The sequence below is a fragment of the Humulus lupulus genome, chromosome X (genome assembly GCF_963169125.1).
Source record: "Humulus lupulus chromosome X, drHumLupu1.1, whole genome shotgun sequence".
Taxonomy (NCBI): domain Eukaryota; kingdom Viridiplantae; phylum Streptophyta; class Magnoliopsida; order Rosales; family Cannabaceae; genus Humulus; species Humulus lupulus.
Genome location: NC_084802.1, coordinates 89926503 through 89946393, shown reverse-complemented (window position 1 = coordinate 89946393; position 19891 = coordinate 89926503). Strand labels below are relative to the sequence as shown.

General features: G+C 34.2%; 2 protein-coding genes across 2 annotated transcripts; one reads left to right on the top strand and one right to left on the bottom strand.

Annotated features, from left to right (window-relative positions):
- Positions 1-3298: 3298 nt before the first annotated feature.
- LOC133804258 (serine/threonine-protein kinase Aurora-1) lies at positions 3299-6412 on the top strand. The gene is made up of 9 exons (XM_062242404.1): positions 3299-3539; positions 3866-3982; positions 4349-4495; positions 4600-4695; positions 4915-5010; positions 5102-5198; positions 5585-5702; positions 5919-5991; positions 6091-6412. Exons 1-9 carry the CDS (start codon positions 3504-3506, stop codon positions 6190-6192), a joined length of 882 nt encoding a protein of 293 aa, XP_062098388.1. The 5' UTR covers positions 3299-3503; the 3' UTR covers positions 6193-6412.
- A 1994-nt stretch (positions 6413-8406) lies between these two features.
- LOC133807116 (ATP-dependent 6-phosphofructokinase 6-like) lies at positions 8407-12569 on the bottom strand. The gene is made up of 13 exons (XM_062245277.1): positions 12165-12569; positions 11948-11994; positions 11827-11866; positions 11587-11649; positions 11369-11506; positions 11103-11261; positions 10948-11001; positions 10245-10313; positions 10018-10147; positions 9597-9862; positions 9300-9348; positions 9056-9210; positions 8407-8856 (listed from the first exon to the last, which is right to left on the bottom strand). The coding sequence occupies exons 1-13, from the start codon at positions 12264-12266 to the stop codon at positions 8653-8655; spliced, it is 1476 nt and encodes a 491-aa protein (XP_062101261.1). The 5' UTR covers positions 12267-12569; the 3' UTR covers positions 8407-8652.
- Positions 12570-19891: the final 7322 nt, after the last annotated feature.

Genomic DNA, 19891 nt, shown 5'->3' with positions numbered 1-19891 from the left:
CAATACCCAAAACCGCAACCCATAAAATCCCAATATTAACCCATTATAGTTAAAGAAAATAAATAATAAAACATTATCCTAACTATTAAACATGAATTAAACTTAAAAACTTACCTTAAATTAATTTTCGGAGGAGCAAATCGGATGAAATTTCGCCCAGAAATCGCCTCTGGTTCGTGAATGGCTTGGGGAAGACGGTGTAATGAAGTTATACAGGGGAGGCCTCTAACGTCTTCCCTGGGAAGACGTGTACACATCCAACGTCTCCCCTGGGAATACATGTACACATCCAACGTCTCCCCTTGGAAGACGTCCGATGTGGCACGTCTTCCCAGGGGAGACGTTGGATGTGTACACGTCTTCCCATGGGAGACGTTAGAGGGCTCACATTGTAAGATTTAATTATTTTATTTCAACTTTTTAATTTATAATAAATAACATCTCCCACTACTTTTAATGACTTACCCCCTTAGACTTGAAATATCCCTAAATATTTTTAATGCCTTACACCATTGGTGTAAGTCATTATAGAGAGTCATTAAATGTCAATTTTGTTGTAGTGAAATATGAGCTTTAAAGCTCAAAATGGCAATTTTGCAAGGCCCAATACCCACAAAATATGGGTTGAAGGTGGCTAGTGGCAGATGTGGGTTTTGACCCATTCCAGCCAATCAAAGGAGGCCACGTCAACAAGCTAGCTTTGGGGTGTTTCGGATTGGGCTTACATTGGAGGAGCTTGGGCTGCTGAAGATGGAGTTTGGTTGAGGCGTTGGGCCTGGCCTGCATTTGGGCTGCTGGAGGCTGAAGGGAAAGGGACTCGAATTGGGCTTGCTGGGATCCTTGGGCGTGAGAGGCTGAAGCAACATTGAAGGGAGGAAGGAGTAGTTGTTCACGTTGAAGGAAAAGGGGTGCTGAAAGGTGCAGACAGCTGGCGCGAGGCGGTTGGCTGAGGGAGCTTGGCTGGGATGCGTGGCGCGCTGGGGCGCGGACAGCTGGCGGCTGGGAGAAGAGTAAAGGGCTGTTGTTGCTGGGCTTTGGCCGAATAGTGTGCTTCTTCACTTCAAAAATGCCACATTTCCTTTTCTTTCTTCAATTTTATTTATTTCTTTTTTTTCTTTGTTTCCAAGTGCCAAAAATACCAATTAAATCCTACAAAATAAAACAAACTAAATTAAAATTAAATATTTTCATTTATAAATTTAATCATAATAATTCTATGAAAATATTAATTAAAACTTAATTTATTTTGACTATTAAAATCAATAAATGTGCATTTTTTGGCACTAATCATCATGAACACAACAATAATGAAGAAATATAAAGCTATACGTAACACCTTTATGAAACTTAGAAATTTGTTTTCTAAAAAGATGCCAATTTAGGGTTTTACATGCATTTAGCTCCTTCATCTTGTAGTCCATTCGAACAAATTCCTTATTCATCTGGTTGAGTTTAGGCACCATCTTTGCATTCCTCTATTGATGGCTAACATTTCCTCAACATTCTCTGCTGCAGTTAAGAATGTCTCGAAGGTCCTACCCCTACTATCTCATGCCAGACTCGTCAGATGGTAATTGCTCGAGATTTCTCTAGTGTGGGACTCTACCCCCTACGAATGGGTGGATCCTGTTGTCCTCGACTCAACACATTTCTTGGAGCTTAACCATGACAACGAATTCCTTAGATTTCTCTTTTGCCACTCGAGCTCTCTTCTCCGTCCTCATGATGTCTTGATTTTGGGTCTTGTAGCCCCCTATGATGTTATTCATCACCCTTTCGTGCTCGGTAAAGCCTTCTACTAGAGAATATATTGGTCAAGCAGCAGGTCGACCTCTGGCTTGACCGACTATTGTTGCGTAAATTTAAGCAATTAATATGTGCAAGTATACACAGTCGACAACGAGTAATATAGTAGTAAGTGAGTATCGTCTCCACAGGAATTTTAAACTAAATAATTGCAAAATCAACTAAAGAACAATTTAAAAATAAAAGAAAAAGGAATTATGAGAATGATTGGAATATGAATCTGAAATTTAATGGGTATACGTAATTTCAATTAAAATAAAATGAAGAACTCAGAAAAAATTAATTCAGAGAAGATCTATGTGAACAATTAGATCTGGATGGCTATTTCCCCTATATAAATTGCCCAGTTGTTATAGCAATGGTTCAGCAATCAAGCACAGAGTTAACCGATTTCACAAGAGGCCAGTAAGCTTTTTCCAAAACCTACTGATATACTTTCACAACTCAATTCAACATATTCCTATATTAAATCAGGTTGCAAAACAGTCATTAAATCACCAAATCTCAGGTTATACAAGGTAGCAAAACATTCCTATTTTACTACTAAGATTTACCTAAAATGGTATTTCTCTTGCATCATTTAAGTGGATTCAGCTAGACAAATTCTTTCCAAAATCAGATCTAGCTAGTTAATTGTTAGTTATAGCCAGTAAACAACAATCATTGAGCATTAATTACACTTAAATGAACAACGGCAAAATTACTAAACTCATGCATTGAATCAATACTTCATCATATAGGGTTCATAGCCACCCAAATCTTAAGGAAATTAGTTCATGTCTGAAATCAAGATTACAAAACCAGCTGAAATGAAATCATCCATAATACTCAGTTCACAAATTAGAAAATAAGAAGATACACTACAAAATGAAGAGGGTAGAAAAAAGAGTTAGAAGGATTTTTGTTGTGCTAAATCCTTAGCCGTGAGCCTTGTTGACCTTCCTCTTCTGTGTATTCTCTCTGTTTTTCCTCTTTTTTATCTGTACTTTTTCTTTCTCTGATGGTAATGGTAAAAAATGGTTGGAATCCTCCAAAATGGTACTACCTCCTCTATTTCGGCTGGGTCCTTCTCTTTAGGGTACTTTCCTTCTTTGGTCCCTCTCTTGCCACCTCAGCCAGCTGACTTATTTCATTAAAATGGATGCCACATAGGCGCTGAGGTAATTACTTAAGTGCAGCTGGCTTTTGTCCACGTCATCTGCCTTCTCCCCAGGATTGCTATGAGTTTGGCCTACAGCATTGAAACAGCAATGCTCCCCTTTCAATCCCCGTTTTCCTTCTGCTCCCTTTAATTCCCTTTGGCATTTTTAAGTTTCCTTTCCTAAACAACACAGATATTTACTTATTATGGACTCTTAAATTCAAAATTTTGAATCCATTGACCTTGGGCGCCAGCTGGCACTGATTAAGGTAAGAGAGGAAAAGGGGCAAGGACGCTCCTTGTTTTTGAGGTCTAAAAAGACGAAAACGGAACCCAATGACAGCTACCTACAATTTGTAAATGGGAGATCAGATCCAACATTTTCAAATTATTTTAGAGCGGCTTTTTCTGCCACGTGGCGACACATCGCAATTCGACCGTTGGGCAGTCTTCATTCATAGCTCTCCCTTTTGACCGTTCTCTTCTTCCTTCGTCCGCTTCAAGCTCTCTCTGCAAACCCTCTTTCTCTCTCTTTACCAGACCAGTTAATCTCTCAATGGCCATTTCTTCAGAGAATCAACCTCAAGAGAAGGTAAAATTGAATAATAGAAACCTTAGAAGCTCATTTGTATACGTTTCGATCCTTCGATGACCTGGTTTAAACTCTAGGTTTTCTTTGATTTGAAGTTTTTCTTTTTTGTATTAATGTCTGTAGGTTTCTTTGTTTTCGAATATTTTCTCTTTTTTTTTTGTTCTGTTATTGGGGTTTGAAGAAAAATAATACTATACATGGTGATTTTTTAATGTCAAAGGTTGATGATCAGAAATCGAAATTCCGATTGAGGATGTGTGAATTTTCCTTGCAATATTATCATTATTTAATATCTTACTATATCTAATTTGGTTTTGCTTATGCAGACATCTACGGAGGTTTCTGCTGGAGAGAAAAAAAGATGGACTTTGAACGATTTCGACATTGGGAAGCCTCTCGGGCGAGGAAAGTTTGGGCACGTTTATTTGGCCAGGGAAAAGAGGGTTAGTTTTGTCCCCCTTTTCCTCTGTTGCTGTAAACTAATGCTAAATTTTGGTTGTATAGCTTGACCAATGGGGGGTCTTACTTTCTGATATTGATGCGTTTTGGGTGGCCAATGTCTTAAATTTTAACTGCATCTGTATTTCTTATTTCATTGTCATCCAGTCACGTTGTTTCTAGAGAAGATGAAGATTTGAATAGGAATATGATGTGTGTGCAATAAGAAATAGTCTATTAGGGCCTTGTTACAGATGGTGGAGATTAGCTTTTACTTGAATCTATTGTTTGTGTCTAGGATGGGTGAAAGTTGAATGGTCCTATTTGTTGCGATTTTATTCACCGTAAATCTTGATCTGTGTCTTACACAGAGTAACCATATCGTGGCGCTAAAAGTGCTTTTTAAGAGCCAGTTGCAGCAGTCTCAAGTTGAGCATCAGCTTCGGCGAGAAGTTGAAATACAGAGTCATCTTCGTCATCCCAATATCTTACGTCTCTATGGCTACTTTTATGACCAGGTATTTAAAGATTAGCTAGCTGGTTAACGTTAGCAAATATTTGAATTTATGTTGCTAATTACCATAGTTGACCCTCTCCTCTTTTCCAATATATTTTATTTCAGAAACGAGTTTATCTGATACTGGAATACGCAGCCAAGGGTGAATTGTACAAAGAATTACAGAAGTGCAAATACTTTAGTGAACGACGTGCGGCTACTGTAAGTAATTAATATATGTGGATTGTGTTTCCTCCTACCCGATTATTCAAAAAAAGGAAAGAAAGCTTTAAAATTATAAACTAAGAACTTTGAAAATTAAAGAATCTATTAAGTCCACAATGAAAAGGAAATTCAGAAAGGAGATAATAATATGTTCTCAGCTTATTATCTACAAAAATTGACTAGACGTTCTGATTTGTGTGAACAAAATGTGCGCAGTATGTTGCATCACTGGCCCGGGCTCTCATATATTGTCATGGAAAGCATGTAATTCACAGAGATATCAAACCCGAGAATCTTTTAATTGGTGCACAGGTACTGATCTGTATATCATTGTTTCCGTCCGGGGTTTTGCTGCATATTTTCTGCTTGTTACGCTGTGTTAATGTTTGGTATGCTTGGTCAGGGTGAGCTAAAGATAGCAGATTTTGGATGGTCAGTGCATACATTTAACCGCAGGCGAACCATGTGTGGCACACTGGATTACCTTCCTCCCGAGATGGGTAAGTTTTGAGGCAAACACAAACCTGTGAATTTTTATGGTTTACATAATTTGTTTGTTTATTCCTTTTTTATTATTCAATGTTCAAACCTGTGAATTTTTATAGTTTACATAATTTGAGCTCCAATTTTATGAGCCACCAACACAAACCTGTGAATTTTTATGGTTTACATAATTTGTTTGTTTATTCCTTTATTATTATTCAATGTTCAAACCTGTGAATTTTTATAGTTTACATAATTTGAGCTCCAATTTTATGAGCCACCGACCTTGATGAACAGCTAGGAATTTCCTGTTGTCAAGAGATTTTAGAATGTGCTGCGATTGTCCAATGTTTATTGAATCAGTTTCAGCTCATTTGTAATTTTCCGTGTGCAATAAAAACAGTTGAAAGCGTAGAGCATGATGCTAGTGTGGATATCTGGAGCCTTGGTATCTTGTGCTATGAGTTTCTTTATGGGGTTCCTCCTTTTGAGGCTAAAGAACACTCAGATACATATAGAAGGTAAGCAATAATGCTGCAAACTGAATAACTATAATAATGCTAACTATTGTGAAGTTCCCTATTTTTATTTGAGGGCAATTTGAAAGAAGATTACCTTTCCGAAAGATGGAATGATTGAAGTTTGTATCAAAGTCTTTGTTATTGCAACATCTTTGACCATGTTAAAGATGTTGTTATAGGATGCAGTGTGGCTGATATTACTGCTATATGTTGCAGGATTGTCCAAGTGGATCTCAAGTTTCCTCCCAAGCCAATTGTATCTTCTGCTGCAAAGGACCTGATTAGTCAGGTTAGTTTTTTTGTTTTGTGTTATTTTGGTGCCCTTTTAACATTTAAATTTTGTTTATATTGTGCAACATTTTCTTAAAACAGTATTTATTAATAGCAGATGCTTGTCAAGGATTCATCAGAGCGCTTGCCTCTCCACAAGCTTTTAGAACATCCTTGGATTGTTCAAAATGCTGAACCATCTGGAATATACAAGTACTAATTTGTGTTTTAGATAATATTTTTACGTCCCAAATTCTAGGGCAGCAGTTCCAAGTGGCAGTTCTTACTGAGCAATCTGACCCACCCATTTGAATTTGCCTGTCATTCTTTGTATGAATGAGTGAAAAAATAACTGGTCATAATATTAGTTCTTTGTAATAATTTTGTACTTTGTTTGCGAGCACATGATGCAATTTAATTTCCAAAGTTTGTTCATTTAATATCTTGTTTGAGATTCTTCTCTGTCTCTCCTTTCTCCTTCTCTTTCTATCCACGGCCATCAGAAAAAAAAAAACCACAGCCATTAACATTATCATTGAAGTTCCCAAACATTATCATAATTATAGTTTTTATGTTTTAGTGATTGAAAAGTCTAATCGAACTTGAATTGAAGAAAATATTTACGTTAAATTTAGTTAAGACACAATTTTTTAGTTTAGTTTATCTTTTCTTTTGTCAAATTTAGAATTTTGAAAATTTCATAACGATTTTACGTCAAGTGAAAACTTAACGATGGCTTGCGATTGTCTCATGAAAATTTGGAACCACTGTTAATAGAATCGTTTTGGAACCATCATTATATCCTCTAAATCAAGTTATTTTTTCATGAGTAATATCCTCTAAATCAAGTTATTTTTTCATGAGTAATATCCTCTAAATCAAGTTATTTTTTCATGAGTAATATCGTTAAACAGCATTAATGATGGTTTGGTCTCATGAAACCTCTAAAATTAAGTTTTCACTAAGGATAATCGTTAAGCATCGTCTGAGTATGGTTACGAGCATCGTTTTATTCTCTAAAACCAAGTTTTTCATGAGAATATATCATTAAGCATCGTTAAACAATCGTCTACAATGACCCCATAAAATTTGGCCCCTAAAATAAGTATCGTTAATAACATCGTTTAGCCTCTAAAATCAAGATTTTAAGTGACCATGATTATAATATCGTTTTATCCTCTAAAATCAAATTACATTAAGCATCATTATAGCATCACTTTGTAATAAAAAATTTGATGAGACATAAATTTTTATTTTTAATTTTAGTATTTTTCTGTTGAGACCAACACATTTAGAATATACATAAACCCGATCAAACATAAAAGAATTCAAAATAAAACTAAATATGTATCAATCGTCTTAATGAAATGAGCTATTGATACGTTTTTATTATACTAGATACAAATAACGTGCAATGCACGTTTGCTTAGTTTTATTTATATAATGTATTAATTATATTTATTAAATTTGTATCATTATCATATAAATATTTCAAATCAATAGGCAATATTAAATAAAAAATTAAACCAAAACAATGTTTACAATTTTTTTAAAATATATATAATATGATGACATTTTTAAACATAAATGATAATTTTTTTAATAAAAATTAAGATTGTGTATTATATATTATTATTATAATAATGTTTTATAATATTTGAATTTATATTGATATAAGTATTAAATATCTAGTCTTGTATTAAATATTAATATAATAATAATATTTTATAATATTTGAATTCATATTAATATAATTAGTAAAAAATAGGATTATATATTATTATCATAAAAATCTTTTATAATATTTAAATTTATATTGATATAAGTATTAAATATATATCTTTGTATATAATAATATTTGAATTCATATTAATATAATTAGTAAAAAAATTAGGATTATATTATTATTATAATGATATTTTATAACATTTAAATTTATACTAATATAGTTATTAAATATCTATTCTTTGTATTATATATTATTATAATAATTATATTTTATAACATTTGAATTTAAATTTATATTAATATAATTATTATATATGTAATGTTATATTAAATGTTATTATAATAAATAATATTTTATAATATTTAAATTTATATTAATATAATTAATAAATATCTATTTTTAAGTTAGTTTTAAAAGTATATTATGTTAAATATTTAAAATATTTCGTTAAAATTAACAAAATAATCCGTTAAAACTAAGAATTTTCATTATCTACCCACTTATTATATAGAAGAGATTATATATAAATTTGACTCTCACAACTAATATTATTATTAGAATCGAGTTTGGATACATCGATAAAGAAAGCAAGATATGAGAGAAACACAGCCAGTATCAGCCATTCATTATTGATAGTTGAAATCTGGAACGAATTTTCAATCCGTGCTCTACGTATTAGAAGAAAACCATTCCCATACAATAACGTGGAAACAAAAGCAAGAAATATAATATATAAATAATGAACGGATTTGGTTGCTTCACGAATAGTCGAATCAAATCTTACAGCCTCAACTTAGCACTAGTTATTTAAAAAAAAAAAAACTCAGACATTTGAAACAACCAAACATCTTTGCGCTCTCCGGCAAGTCTATTAATAACGGTTACATAATTATTCGACATAATATATTACTGATAAGAAGCACCTCTTCAATTGTGTTCTCAGTATTCACTTTATGTCAAACTTGGAATATCTTTTGTCACTGAAGGTTCTTTCATGGAATTTTCTCTATCCAACAATTGATTCGGGGATTCCTCTTCTTTCTTGGCTTCAGGGACAGCTTTGGGGTTTGAAAAGCTAGGCTGGTTGGTTGAAGATAGAAGTCTTGCCCACATTCTGTCAGTAATCACAACCTTGTTCTGCCTCTCAGTGATGCGCTGTAAAACACAAAGTTAAGGAAAGAAGTGTATGTATTACTTAAAGATTTAGCACATTAACTTTCATCTTTTTACTTCCTCTATTTTTATTTCTTTCTTTTTTTTTTTGTTGCTAAACGTATCCATTGTCTCAAATTTCCAAGGTTCAAGAATGGTGATAGTAGTAGGGAAAAGAGAGAGAGAGAGAGAGGAACTTTACATTGAAAGGAATGTAAGTCTGTCTTCCGTTCACAAGTCCACTTACAAAGCCTGTGTACCCTGCCATGGCACCATGTACTGCACTTTGGGCAAGGAGTGTGCAGTACACGTTGTCAGATGCATTGCCTGGAATGGCCCGGATCATGTATGTAGGATCTGCCAGGAAAAAAAAAGATTTGTTAAACTTTAATATGAAGTAAAAAATTTAAGGATAAAAAAGAAAGGAAAATCAGGATGCTTTTAACCTATGTATTTAAGATTAATAGGTAGTTTATTTTGCTTTGCAAAATGATCCTGCAACAAAAGAAACAAAAAACTATAAATCAACAAACCAAACGAGAAGGAAGCAAAAGGTGAAACACTTTGTCAATCCACAGGCAAAAAAGAAAACTTGAAATTACCAGAAAAGTGAAAGGTCAAGATCAAGACAAGCAGTAATTGCACCTTCACGGAAATATATGTGTTGCACAGAGCTCATACATACAACATACCCTGCCTCAATAATAAAAGGAAGAAAAACAGGCAATAGATAGCAAAGTTACCTTGATCCTTTGTGATATCCACAGTCCAACATCTTGCAGTAGTTTATTTCCCGAAGCATCTTGTTGGTTCATGGACTGCAAGCTCTCTGTGAGAAGCTCCTGTCCTGCTCCCTCAGCTATCACAATAACCATATGCCCATTTTCCTTGAGTCGTTTTTCTATGAACTCAAAAAGCCCACCATTTCCTTCAAGATAAAATGGAGATTCTGGTATCAAACAACAATCCACATCTCGGCTGGCAAGTGTAGCATACATGGCTATGAAACCTGCATTGCAAGTAATAACATAAAATTCCACATACAAGTTACAACTAATGTCGAGTAACAAAAATAGCAACCAGATAAACTTCCCCAAGAAGATCCAAGCAATATAGTCTAAAGTTTAAAGTATCGCAGACTATGAAATATAAATGAGCACTCACCACTATACCGTCCCATCAGCTTTACAACACCAATACCATTCTCAATACTTTCAGCTTCAACATGTGCTGCATTAATTGCACGTTGAGCCTCCTCAACAGCAGTGTCAAAGCCAAAGGACCTGTCTATGACCTTAATAAAAAGAAGAAAGTACCACATTAAGCATAAGAAAAAAACGGGAATCATGGGAAGGTACACACAGTACAATAATAAAGTATTAGATGAGTACTGGAATATCATTATCTATGGTTTTAGGGATTCCTGCAACAGCAACTTTGAGGCCACGTCTTCTAATTTCCTGAAGAAAACAAACTGACTTATTTCAATAGCAGCTAAAATATTAAAAACAATATTTATTCCAATAAATCATTTATTATTGTGTCAAATTCACCGTGAAGCAAACAAGTCATCAAAGAGGTCATAGAACATTTGGGCTAGAATTGATTCAACACTTCCTATCATGTAAAGTTACAGAACTCTTCATAAATAACTATAATCATGTGAGAACCACTTCCAGCACCCCCATGAATATAAAATGGTAGAAACAAAGGGAAGTACATGGAAGCATACAAGGAAAGATGTAGGTAAAAGAAGCAATCAAATATGAATTTCGTCACTAGGTAACTTGTTTTAATCAGGATATGTAATTAAGTGGAGTTCGTGAACACTAATTTATCCCTAGGACAAACTATGAGTTGTCACTTACTTTAGCATTGTTCCCGAGCACAACTTTAAGGATTATACATGATGGGTGATATACATCACCTTCAGAAATCAAACTTTCTTTTTTAATTGGATGCCTAAAAAAGTCCTGTACTGCCAATTATTTGTCTCATATTTATTCTTCTTTGTTTAAAGGAGCAAAACAAGTTAGGAAATTTTAGTGATACTGATCAGCCAGTACATTATTCTTAGTTTACTAGCTGAATTACCTCAAATATAACAGAAGCTCCTCTTTGAGTTCCATCACCTCCTATTATATAAACCTGGATCATTGTAAGGAAATGATCTTAATATACACAAGGACTATTGTAATTAAATAAACCTAATGTAAATTTATGATTCAGGCCAAATACGAGCACCTTACCTGATTTATCCCGCGATCCTGAATGCTGTCAACAATCTTCGAGGTGTCATGACCTCCCCTTGATGTCCCAAGAATAGTACCACCACGTTTATGGATGTCATTGACAACCTTTGGTGTTAACGAAACAGTGTTTCGAGAATAAAAACCCCTATATCCTCCCTAATATGGCAAGAATGAATTTTCTAATCAGACTACTTACTCAAGCAAGTACACCTAGCATACAAAGCAATGCTTTTAGACTTAAGTAGTACAAACAATTCACTCACATCTATCCCAAGAATTCTGGTGACTCCATACATGTGATAAAGACCACAAACAATTTCCCTAATCACAGTGTTGAGTCCAGGGCACAGACCACCACATGTTACTATACAAGCGTGCACTTCGTCGGATTCAAAATACACCTGAGCAACACAGATGAATGAACGTAAATAAATCGTAATGTCCCATTTTAAAACCGTTCAAACAAGAATCTTTAGCATACCTTCTGGCGTGGGCCCGCTCGCCGAAAATGTGTCCCTCTTGGACTGTCTTTGTGAACAACAATCTGTAAAAGAATGGAATGAACATGTTAACACCAAAATTAGTCTCTGCAAAGAGCGCTATCATTCTCAATACAATATCAAGTGCCATTTTTTCTGATTCATAAGTGAAAGGACTTTTCAACAGATCAAATGAGATCTACGAAGTACAAACACTAAATACTTGAAAACAAAAATGTTACCTTTTGAGGAACAGTATCATCTACATGAACAAAATACTGCCTGGAAAAAAAAATTTATTCTACTATATCAAAACAAAAAATCAGTTAATGCAGAAAAAAAAGAAATTAAAAATTTACATACTTGACCACAGAATAAGCAGGGTTTGATCGCAATGGATTAGGATAAGTCTGCCATGGAACCAAACACTAATCAACAACTAATACAACTGACAATAAATATATAATTTATATATCTGCTTTCTTTCATTTTTTTAACGAATTTCTGATCAAGTGAATAAAGTTCCGCCAGATAAACTAAAAATTAGACGTAAAGCGATAAGACAGCGATAGAAAATTACACGCAGATCAGGGATGTAATCGAAGAGATGAGGAACATCTTCAAGCACATATCCATAGTCGCCTTTAACAATCTTCATCTGAGTAACAGGAGAATCGGCCATTTTTTTTACAGAAGCAGAATCCGAGGGTTTTTTTTTTTGGCAAGAAAAAGTTTATTTCTTTTAAAATCGCTTTTTAATAAATTAAAGAGGAAGGTGAAGGGAGAAGCATCAGTCATGGGTTGTGAGCTGAACTGGTGGGTGTTTTTATATCACTCAAGAATTCGGTGGCTCCCACGTTTTAAAGAATATATATCATTGGCTGCCGTGGAATTGGAAGAGAGCACAGTCGCACAGATCTCTGGATTTTAATGGAATACCAAAACATGGGGCGGTATTGAGAGGCTACCACCAATTTTGACTTTTTTAGATTAGAATATTTCAGGCGTGCATACTCTTTTTTTTTTTTCTTTTTTCCAGTTTTTCTTTTAACTGTATTACTTGTATATAATTATTTATATATAATTAAATAATTATATTGGAATTTAAAACTTCATAAATTTATAACAGTTTAGTTTTATTGAGAAAAATTTATTAATGAAATAGTGTATTAAATATGTATGATTTTAAATTATAAAATAACAGATGAACATTATAAAAAATATAAAGTATCAAATTTATATTTCCATAAAATATAATCTAGCAAATAAGTATTTACGTATAAAAATAAATAGATAAATATTTTTAATTAATTAAAAAACAAACACTATTTTTAATAAATTAAAAAAATCTTATAAAATCAACATTTAAACAAAAACCCTACTTCGTCTTATGGATTTTCTTGCAGGATAAGCGATGTTAGGGTGACGACTTAGGGGGAAGAAGAGACAAACAATGGGGGCATTACTACTCCTTTTCTCACTTCCTCTATTTCTCTTGGTTCTTTTGGGCCCATTGACATGTAAACCTAGCAAACTCAATTAGGTCATTATTGAATCTTTGATAGCTAGCAATGTCATTCTTTCTGAGACCTTTTCTCTTTTCTATTTCACTAACAACAATGTTGGGCGAGGTTCTTATGTGGCTATGCTTTCATTTTAAAATACCTATTTTATGTCATTTTCTTTCAAAACACTTCTCAACAATTAAAACGTTTGTGGAAACGAGTGAAATGGTCAAGACTTTAGATGTCATAGTGAAGGAATATGTCGATTTGGTAACCAAAAAATGATAACATTTAATGGTTATGTTTATAGTTTTATGATATTTCTATTTTTGTACCATTTTGTTCTTTTAGGTGACTTTTATGTTCTGATGAATTAAAAAAACCTTGATTTGCAAGAGAACATGCCACTTAAAAATATTTTCATGTTTTGATATGTAACAAGTGTTTATAGAAGAAACTCGTTAATAATGTGGCTGGCCACAAATGCTCAATTAGATTTGGTATTCAAGAAATATAAATAACACCAATAACCTACAGTCACTTAGTAAGTTTTATCTCTCTCATTTTTCTAATGGCAAAAAGAAAGTATTTATAGGAGATCCCGATATTTTGACATTTATAGATGCTTTAGATAAATATCTCAAATATTATTATTAAATGCATATTGTTGTACCCAAAAGAAAAAGGATGTTAATTGGGTACACATCATGGATAAGCAAGCTCTATGAAAATGCCATGATTCCCTTCAAAGAGTCACTAAGACCCAAATCAAGCTGAAGCACGAAAAACATCTGTGTCCAACCAGAGCCTTGGAGGATATACGACTAGCCTTCATAACCAGTTAGTAGCTAATCACCTTCATACCCTGACGGTACAAACTTTGGATCGTCATCAGATAAGAGGGCGAATCACCTTGTAGAGAGCGAAAGAGCCCACCAAGAAAATCAAGTTGGAATCCACATAAAGGAAGAGATCAATCAGGTATGTCAAAAGCAATCTTGATCTCCCGCATTAGGAGAAGACCCTCTAGGGAAGATTATGTTGGGTTTTATGCCCTTATAAAACCACATTTCTTATGTAACTCACTTGATTATCAATAAAGAATAGAAATCAGGTTTTTGTCTATCAATTGCATTGCTTGCTTGTGTTTATTATGTGAGTAATTGCTTAATACAAACATCTATAAGATCATGAACATATAGATAGTTACTGTAACGCCCTGGTTACTCCAACACCGTTACTGTGGATTTTAAATAGTGCTTAACTCGCTAAACGAGTCATTAGGTTATAAACGTGCATCTAGGTGTTATTATTAGGTTAGGGTGAAAATTTCGATCAAAAGGAATGGATATATTTTATTTAAAACATTAAACTATACATGGGTCCATAAAAAGTGTTTACAAAGTTATTTACAATCCAAAATGGTCATTACAGTATAAAAGTTACAACCCGCCGACCTAAGTGGCAAAAATAGGGTTAAACCCCTAGTTCCTTTGAGAAACACCTTGGCCGTGGTGGTCAAGCGGCCGCATATGTACACATCGCCACCTAAGCTCTCCACTCAAGGTTGGGTGGGCTTTTCTTTTCCTTTACTTGCACCACATAGCACCACTGAGCCAAGGCTCACCAAGAAAACTTATTAATGCATGTATACAATATCAATAAATGATTCTGGTATTCATTCTAGGGCTTGCCGCCCTAATCAGATAGCAGACTAATGAGTCACTCCCTGGATAAGTGGCTAACGAGTCACACTATGGATAGGTGACTAATGAGTCACACTCTGTATAGGTGACTTATGAGTCACTCTCTGTATAGATGACTAATGAGTCAAACTCTGTATAGGTGACTAATGAGTCACACTCTGGGGCTCTGCACCCTAAGCCACGTGACGTTTCAGTCACCTGAGTCTTTTGGCCCTAGCTCTAAGTAACTAGCCTTTAGACTAGATAAGCGCTTTAGTTTTCTTCGACCTTGGGGTCGGTCAAGCATTTAATGCTCATGTTGATTAGATCTAATCATTTCGGCCTGTGTTAAACACATTAATGTCGCTCTTGACTCTTAAGCCAATACCATACGACCAGTGCTCAGTACTACTGCTGATCTTGACTAATAAGTCACAACTTCACGACTAATACTAAACACCAATGTCGTTCCCTGACTAATAAGTCAGTGTCATTCACAAGTAAGCAAAACTGCTATGCATTTACAATGCAATCAATGTCCATATATAGAGCACTCAACACGCATCATCAATAACCATGCATGTCACATACTGGGTGCAGTTTTCTTACCTCTGGTTCGAGCGTGAAATAATAAAAGAATGACCCTTGAGAACGATCGATCCTTAAGTCCCTTAGCGGTCACCTAGTCATAACCAAATATGAAATCCCATCAATAAAAATAAATAATAAGAGGTTCATGGTCTAAAACCTCGCTCCCGGGACCTCGAATCGTACTAAAACAGTTAGTAGATTCGATCCTGAGTCTTAGGAAATGAAAACCCGTCCTTAAAACCCTTAAAAACCCATTTTGGCACAAAAGGGAGAGGCGGGTCGCGACCTGCCTCCTAGGGCTGCGGCACGACCCCAAGACAGAAACCCCTCTGTCTGGAAAACCAGGGGCGGACCGCAACTTGACCTAGTGGGTCGCGACGCACCTGCTAGATAGAGCCCAGGGGAGGCTCTAGAAGGGGTTCAAGTCGCGACTTGCATGAACTCGGTCGCGACTTGACCCTGGGAACCCAGCTCCCCTGCCTTTCTCTCAATTTAAAAACCAGCCAAAACCTCAACAAATCAATCCCACAATTAAAACCAAGCATCAACACAACATATCCATCAGTTTAACAACAAAACCTAAGCCTTAAACTACTCAAAACATCAACACATACCCAATCCATGATCAAAACCTCAAGCATTAAACTAACCTAAAAAACATAGCAAAAACTTGAAACTTCAACTGAAAACCTTACCTTAAACACACAATTGAACCCTTTCCAATGGCTGAACACAACCCTAAGCTCACAAGCCTTAATTTCCCAAGTTGAATTCTCAAGCTTAGCTTCAAAATTCCAAACCTGTGAGAGAGAGAGGATCGAGAGAGAGAAGGAGAAAGTTACTCTGATTTTCCTTGATCATCTACAGCCTTCCTAGCTTGAAACATATCCCATGGTCAAAAGACCAAAATGCCCCTAAGCCCAATAAAAACCTTTACAGCCACCTAAGGGCAAAACAGTCATTTCTCGTCTATCCCGTTAATTATAATTAACTCCTCCAATTCCCGTTATTCCCAATCTTCTCAAGTAATAATTAAATCGTATCCCATTACCCATTCATTCCCGGTAATGTACTAAGCATCAAATTAACCCCAGACTTACCCCGAGCCTGGAAATTAATCCCGTTATGACCAAACTGCTAATCTTGCAACCTAAGATCGTCTCATGCCGAATAGCTCAAACATATCCACATTATAATGTAGTCTCACCCATAAATCACCAACATGCACATAAATATACAAATATGCTCTTGACGGGCCAAATTACAAAAATGCCCTTCTAATAAGAAGTGGGCCCACATGCATGTACTTATCATCATATTATCATATAATTCACATAACCATGCATTTAATCACATAATTGCATATTAAATCAATTATGACCCTCCTGGCCCCCTAATACAGGCATTAAGCCACATTAAGGAATTTGGGACATTACAGTTACACTTATAGTGACTAGTTCACAGTGGATTATAAATGTAATTATATGTTAAAAAAGAATTAGTCCTAAGATTAAATCAGTGCACGTGATTTTCACTAATTTGTTAATCTATGATAAGCTATACTTACACAATGGTGTGATGTCTTATCCAAGACATTGACCAAGTAGATAAGATCGAATGTATTTTGTTACATTGGGCTAGGACCGACACTGATTATCGATAGATAAGTAAGTATCGTTATTATCGAATCTAATCAGTATCACAACGTTGATCATAGATCAAGTCGATCTTAATTACGAGTGTTGATATTTCTATTAATTATGTTATCTAAATATTTTGACTTGTTCGTTAAAAGCTTACCCTACGACATAGCCTATACATATATCTTGGAGGTTCAATAGTGTAACTAAATGAAAGTATCCATCATTGTTGACGCCATTTTTCATCAACTTAAAATGTAGAGCAATTAAATAATAAGAACTATGGCGCAGATGAATAATATGGTAGAACAACAAGAGTTTTACGTGGTTCAGCAATTAAATCTGCCTAGTCCACGAGTCTATTTTATTTAGACTTGGAGTTTTCTGGAAATCCTTCAGAGATGAATTCTCCAGAGTTTCTCTCAAGATATCAGAAGATCCATTCTTTACAAATGTTCATGACCTCTCTATTTATAGAGAGTTCTCAGAGTTTATTCCCACATATTTTGGGAAGATACTTTTGTTTATTAATTAAAATAAAGATATTAAATACTGTAACTCCTATATAAAAGGAAACGTCCCCTGAAGACCGGGAAACGGGTAACAAAATTGTTAATATCCCTTTAATGTTGGAATGTTACAACAATAAATATCTTTAAACGTACAGAACGTGTTACATCAGATGCCTCATCAAATCTTCGAGGTCAGCAACCAACATCATGTCAGTCACGGTTTATGGATAAGTTACGAACTAGTCGCCTTATCCCAAGACCAGCTCGGAGCAGATAAATACCATCGAGACTGTTACATTTCGAGCTTGTGCTCTTTAAGCTCGGGCTACTTGACCCGAAGACACCTGACAACGAATGTATCCTGATGCTATGTTCTTTCGAGGTTGGAAAGGATCCCAAGTTACGCATCTTCGAGGTTGTCGCCTTGCTCCGAGGTTTTGACATCTAGACCACGAACGTGCGTTTTATATATCTCAAGCTCACACTTGACGAGTCCAGCTTTCGAGGTCACAATCTCAGGTCTTGAAATCTGGGTGTAACAATCATATATATGAAATATATAGCTTTTGTATATGATGAAAACTAGAAAACATAACTGCACTTCGAGCAGTATTTTATAATGATTAAAAAAATTATATTTTTAAATTTTATTGGGAAGATTGTGTGGTAACTAGTAAGAAGTCTTTTTCACCCTACCCGTACAACATGTTCCTTATATGGACACATGGACACGTCTTGACCCCAATTTTTTTTTATGATTGTGCTCATTGTATAACAAATAATTATAATGCCAAAAACAAAGTTCAAACAGCATGTTGTACGCATAATTTTATTTATATATTTATTATAATTATAAACTTTGCATTATTTTTTTTATAAAAAGTCTAAATTTGTGCAAGGGTTATTTTGGCCGATTACCCTTTATTTTTTAAAATTAACGTTTATACCTTATGTTTTGTCAAAAGGTTAAAAATATAAATAAATAGATTGATTATTTGAACATTCTATTTTGACCGACTACGTGTTTTGAACTTTTATTTTTTAACATTAACATTTGGACCATGTAAGTATTCAAAAGGCTCAAAATTCTTTATAAAAAGTAAATTATATATAATATGTTTTGTGTAAGGGTTCACACCATTTTGAACCTTCTGTTTTAGCTGATTACCCGATTGGACCCTTTATTTAAAAAAAAATTAACTTTTGGATCTCGTGTTTTGTCAAAACGTTAAGAATATGAACATATATAGATATATTATTTGAACCACATGTATTTTGGTCGATTACTTATTTGGACCCTATATTTTTAAATTGGTAAAATCAATTATTAAAAATTTACCGAACAAAGAGTTTGTACTGAATTTTCAGAAAAAAAATATTTGACTAAAATAGGTAAATCATAATATATTTTCTTTTATATAATTGTGTTGTAGTTTATTTTTTAAATCAGTTAAATATATATATTTATATATGCATGCACTATTTATTTTAATTATAATATATTTAAAAAAAATATCTCATTTAAAAAGACATTTAAATATTTTTATTTAAGTTAGCTGATTAATTTATCATTATATATAGTGTTGTACCCTAATCTTAGCACGAGTTCATTCGCTTAGATCGGGTACAGCTAGCAGATAAATACGTGGAAAAGTAATCAAGTAGAATATTTGGTTATTATTTAGACGGACAGGTCGAGGTTCGTAATGATCAAACCTGGTGTTATGTGTCCTGACTTTACCACGAACTACGAATAAGATGTCGTGAAAGCGCTAGCTCAGGGACAGACAGATAGCTGTCAGAATACAAGCCCGTGGAAGCTACGCAGCTCAAGTAACTCAGATATAACGCATACTGCACACTAAAGGATTCCTAAAGATTTGGGATTTGTTGATATGCTTATTCATGACCAGACTAACATATTTATTATCCGAGATAGCAGGAACATATTTCCTTTGTGATCAAATTATATCCCAATATAAATGAGAATTATTTGTATGGAATTTAGACATTATGTAAATGCGTGATTGACTCATGCGGTTACCCAAACCTGTCCAAGAAATTCCCCTATAAATACTGGGAATATTAAATAGGAAAGGAGAGAAAATTCTGTAATACCGAAATTCTGCCAAAATAGAGAGAGAAACAATAATAATATTGAGTCTGTACTAGGTGGATTTTAACCACTGAACCATGTAAAAGTTTTGTGTTCTTGAGTGAATTTTGATTATTTTCCATTATGGTTTACTATTAAGCATTAATCTGCATTATTATTTCTTAATACACTGTTGGCGAAAAACTGCGTCAACATATAGATAGATGTTTAGAAACTAAGATAAAAGAAAATAGAGTTAATAGTAATGAATTAATTATT

Excerpts from the sequence above, each read along its gene's own strand:
- LOC133804258 (XM_062242404.1), top strand. The coding sequence starts at position 3,504 with ATGGCCATTTCTTCAGAGAATCAACCTCAAGAGAAG. Across the intron at positions 3,540-3,865 it reads AGAATCAACCTCAAGAGAAG|ACATCTACGGAGGTTTCTGC; the intron begins GTAAAATTGAAT and ends TTGCTTATGCAG. Across the intron at positions 3,983-4,348 it reads ATTTGGCCAGGGAAAAGAGG|AGTAACCATATCGTGGCGCT; the intron begins GTTAGTTTTGTC and ends TGTCTTACACAG.
- LOC133807116 (XM_062245277.1), bottom strand. The coding sequence starts at position 12,266 with ATGGCCGATTCTCCTGTTACTCAGATGAAGATTGTTAAAGGCGACTAT. Across the intron at positions 11,507-11,586 it reads GAGCGGGCCCACGCCAGAAG|GTGTATTTTGAATCCGACGA; the intron begins GTATGCTAAAGA and ends TGTGTTGCTCAG. Across the intron at positions 11,262-11,368 it reads CCAGAATTCTTGGGATAGAT|GGAGGATATAGGGGTTTTTA; the intron begins GTGAGTGAATTG and ends TTGCCATATTAG.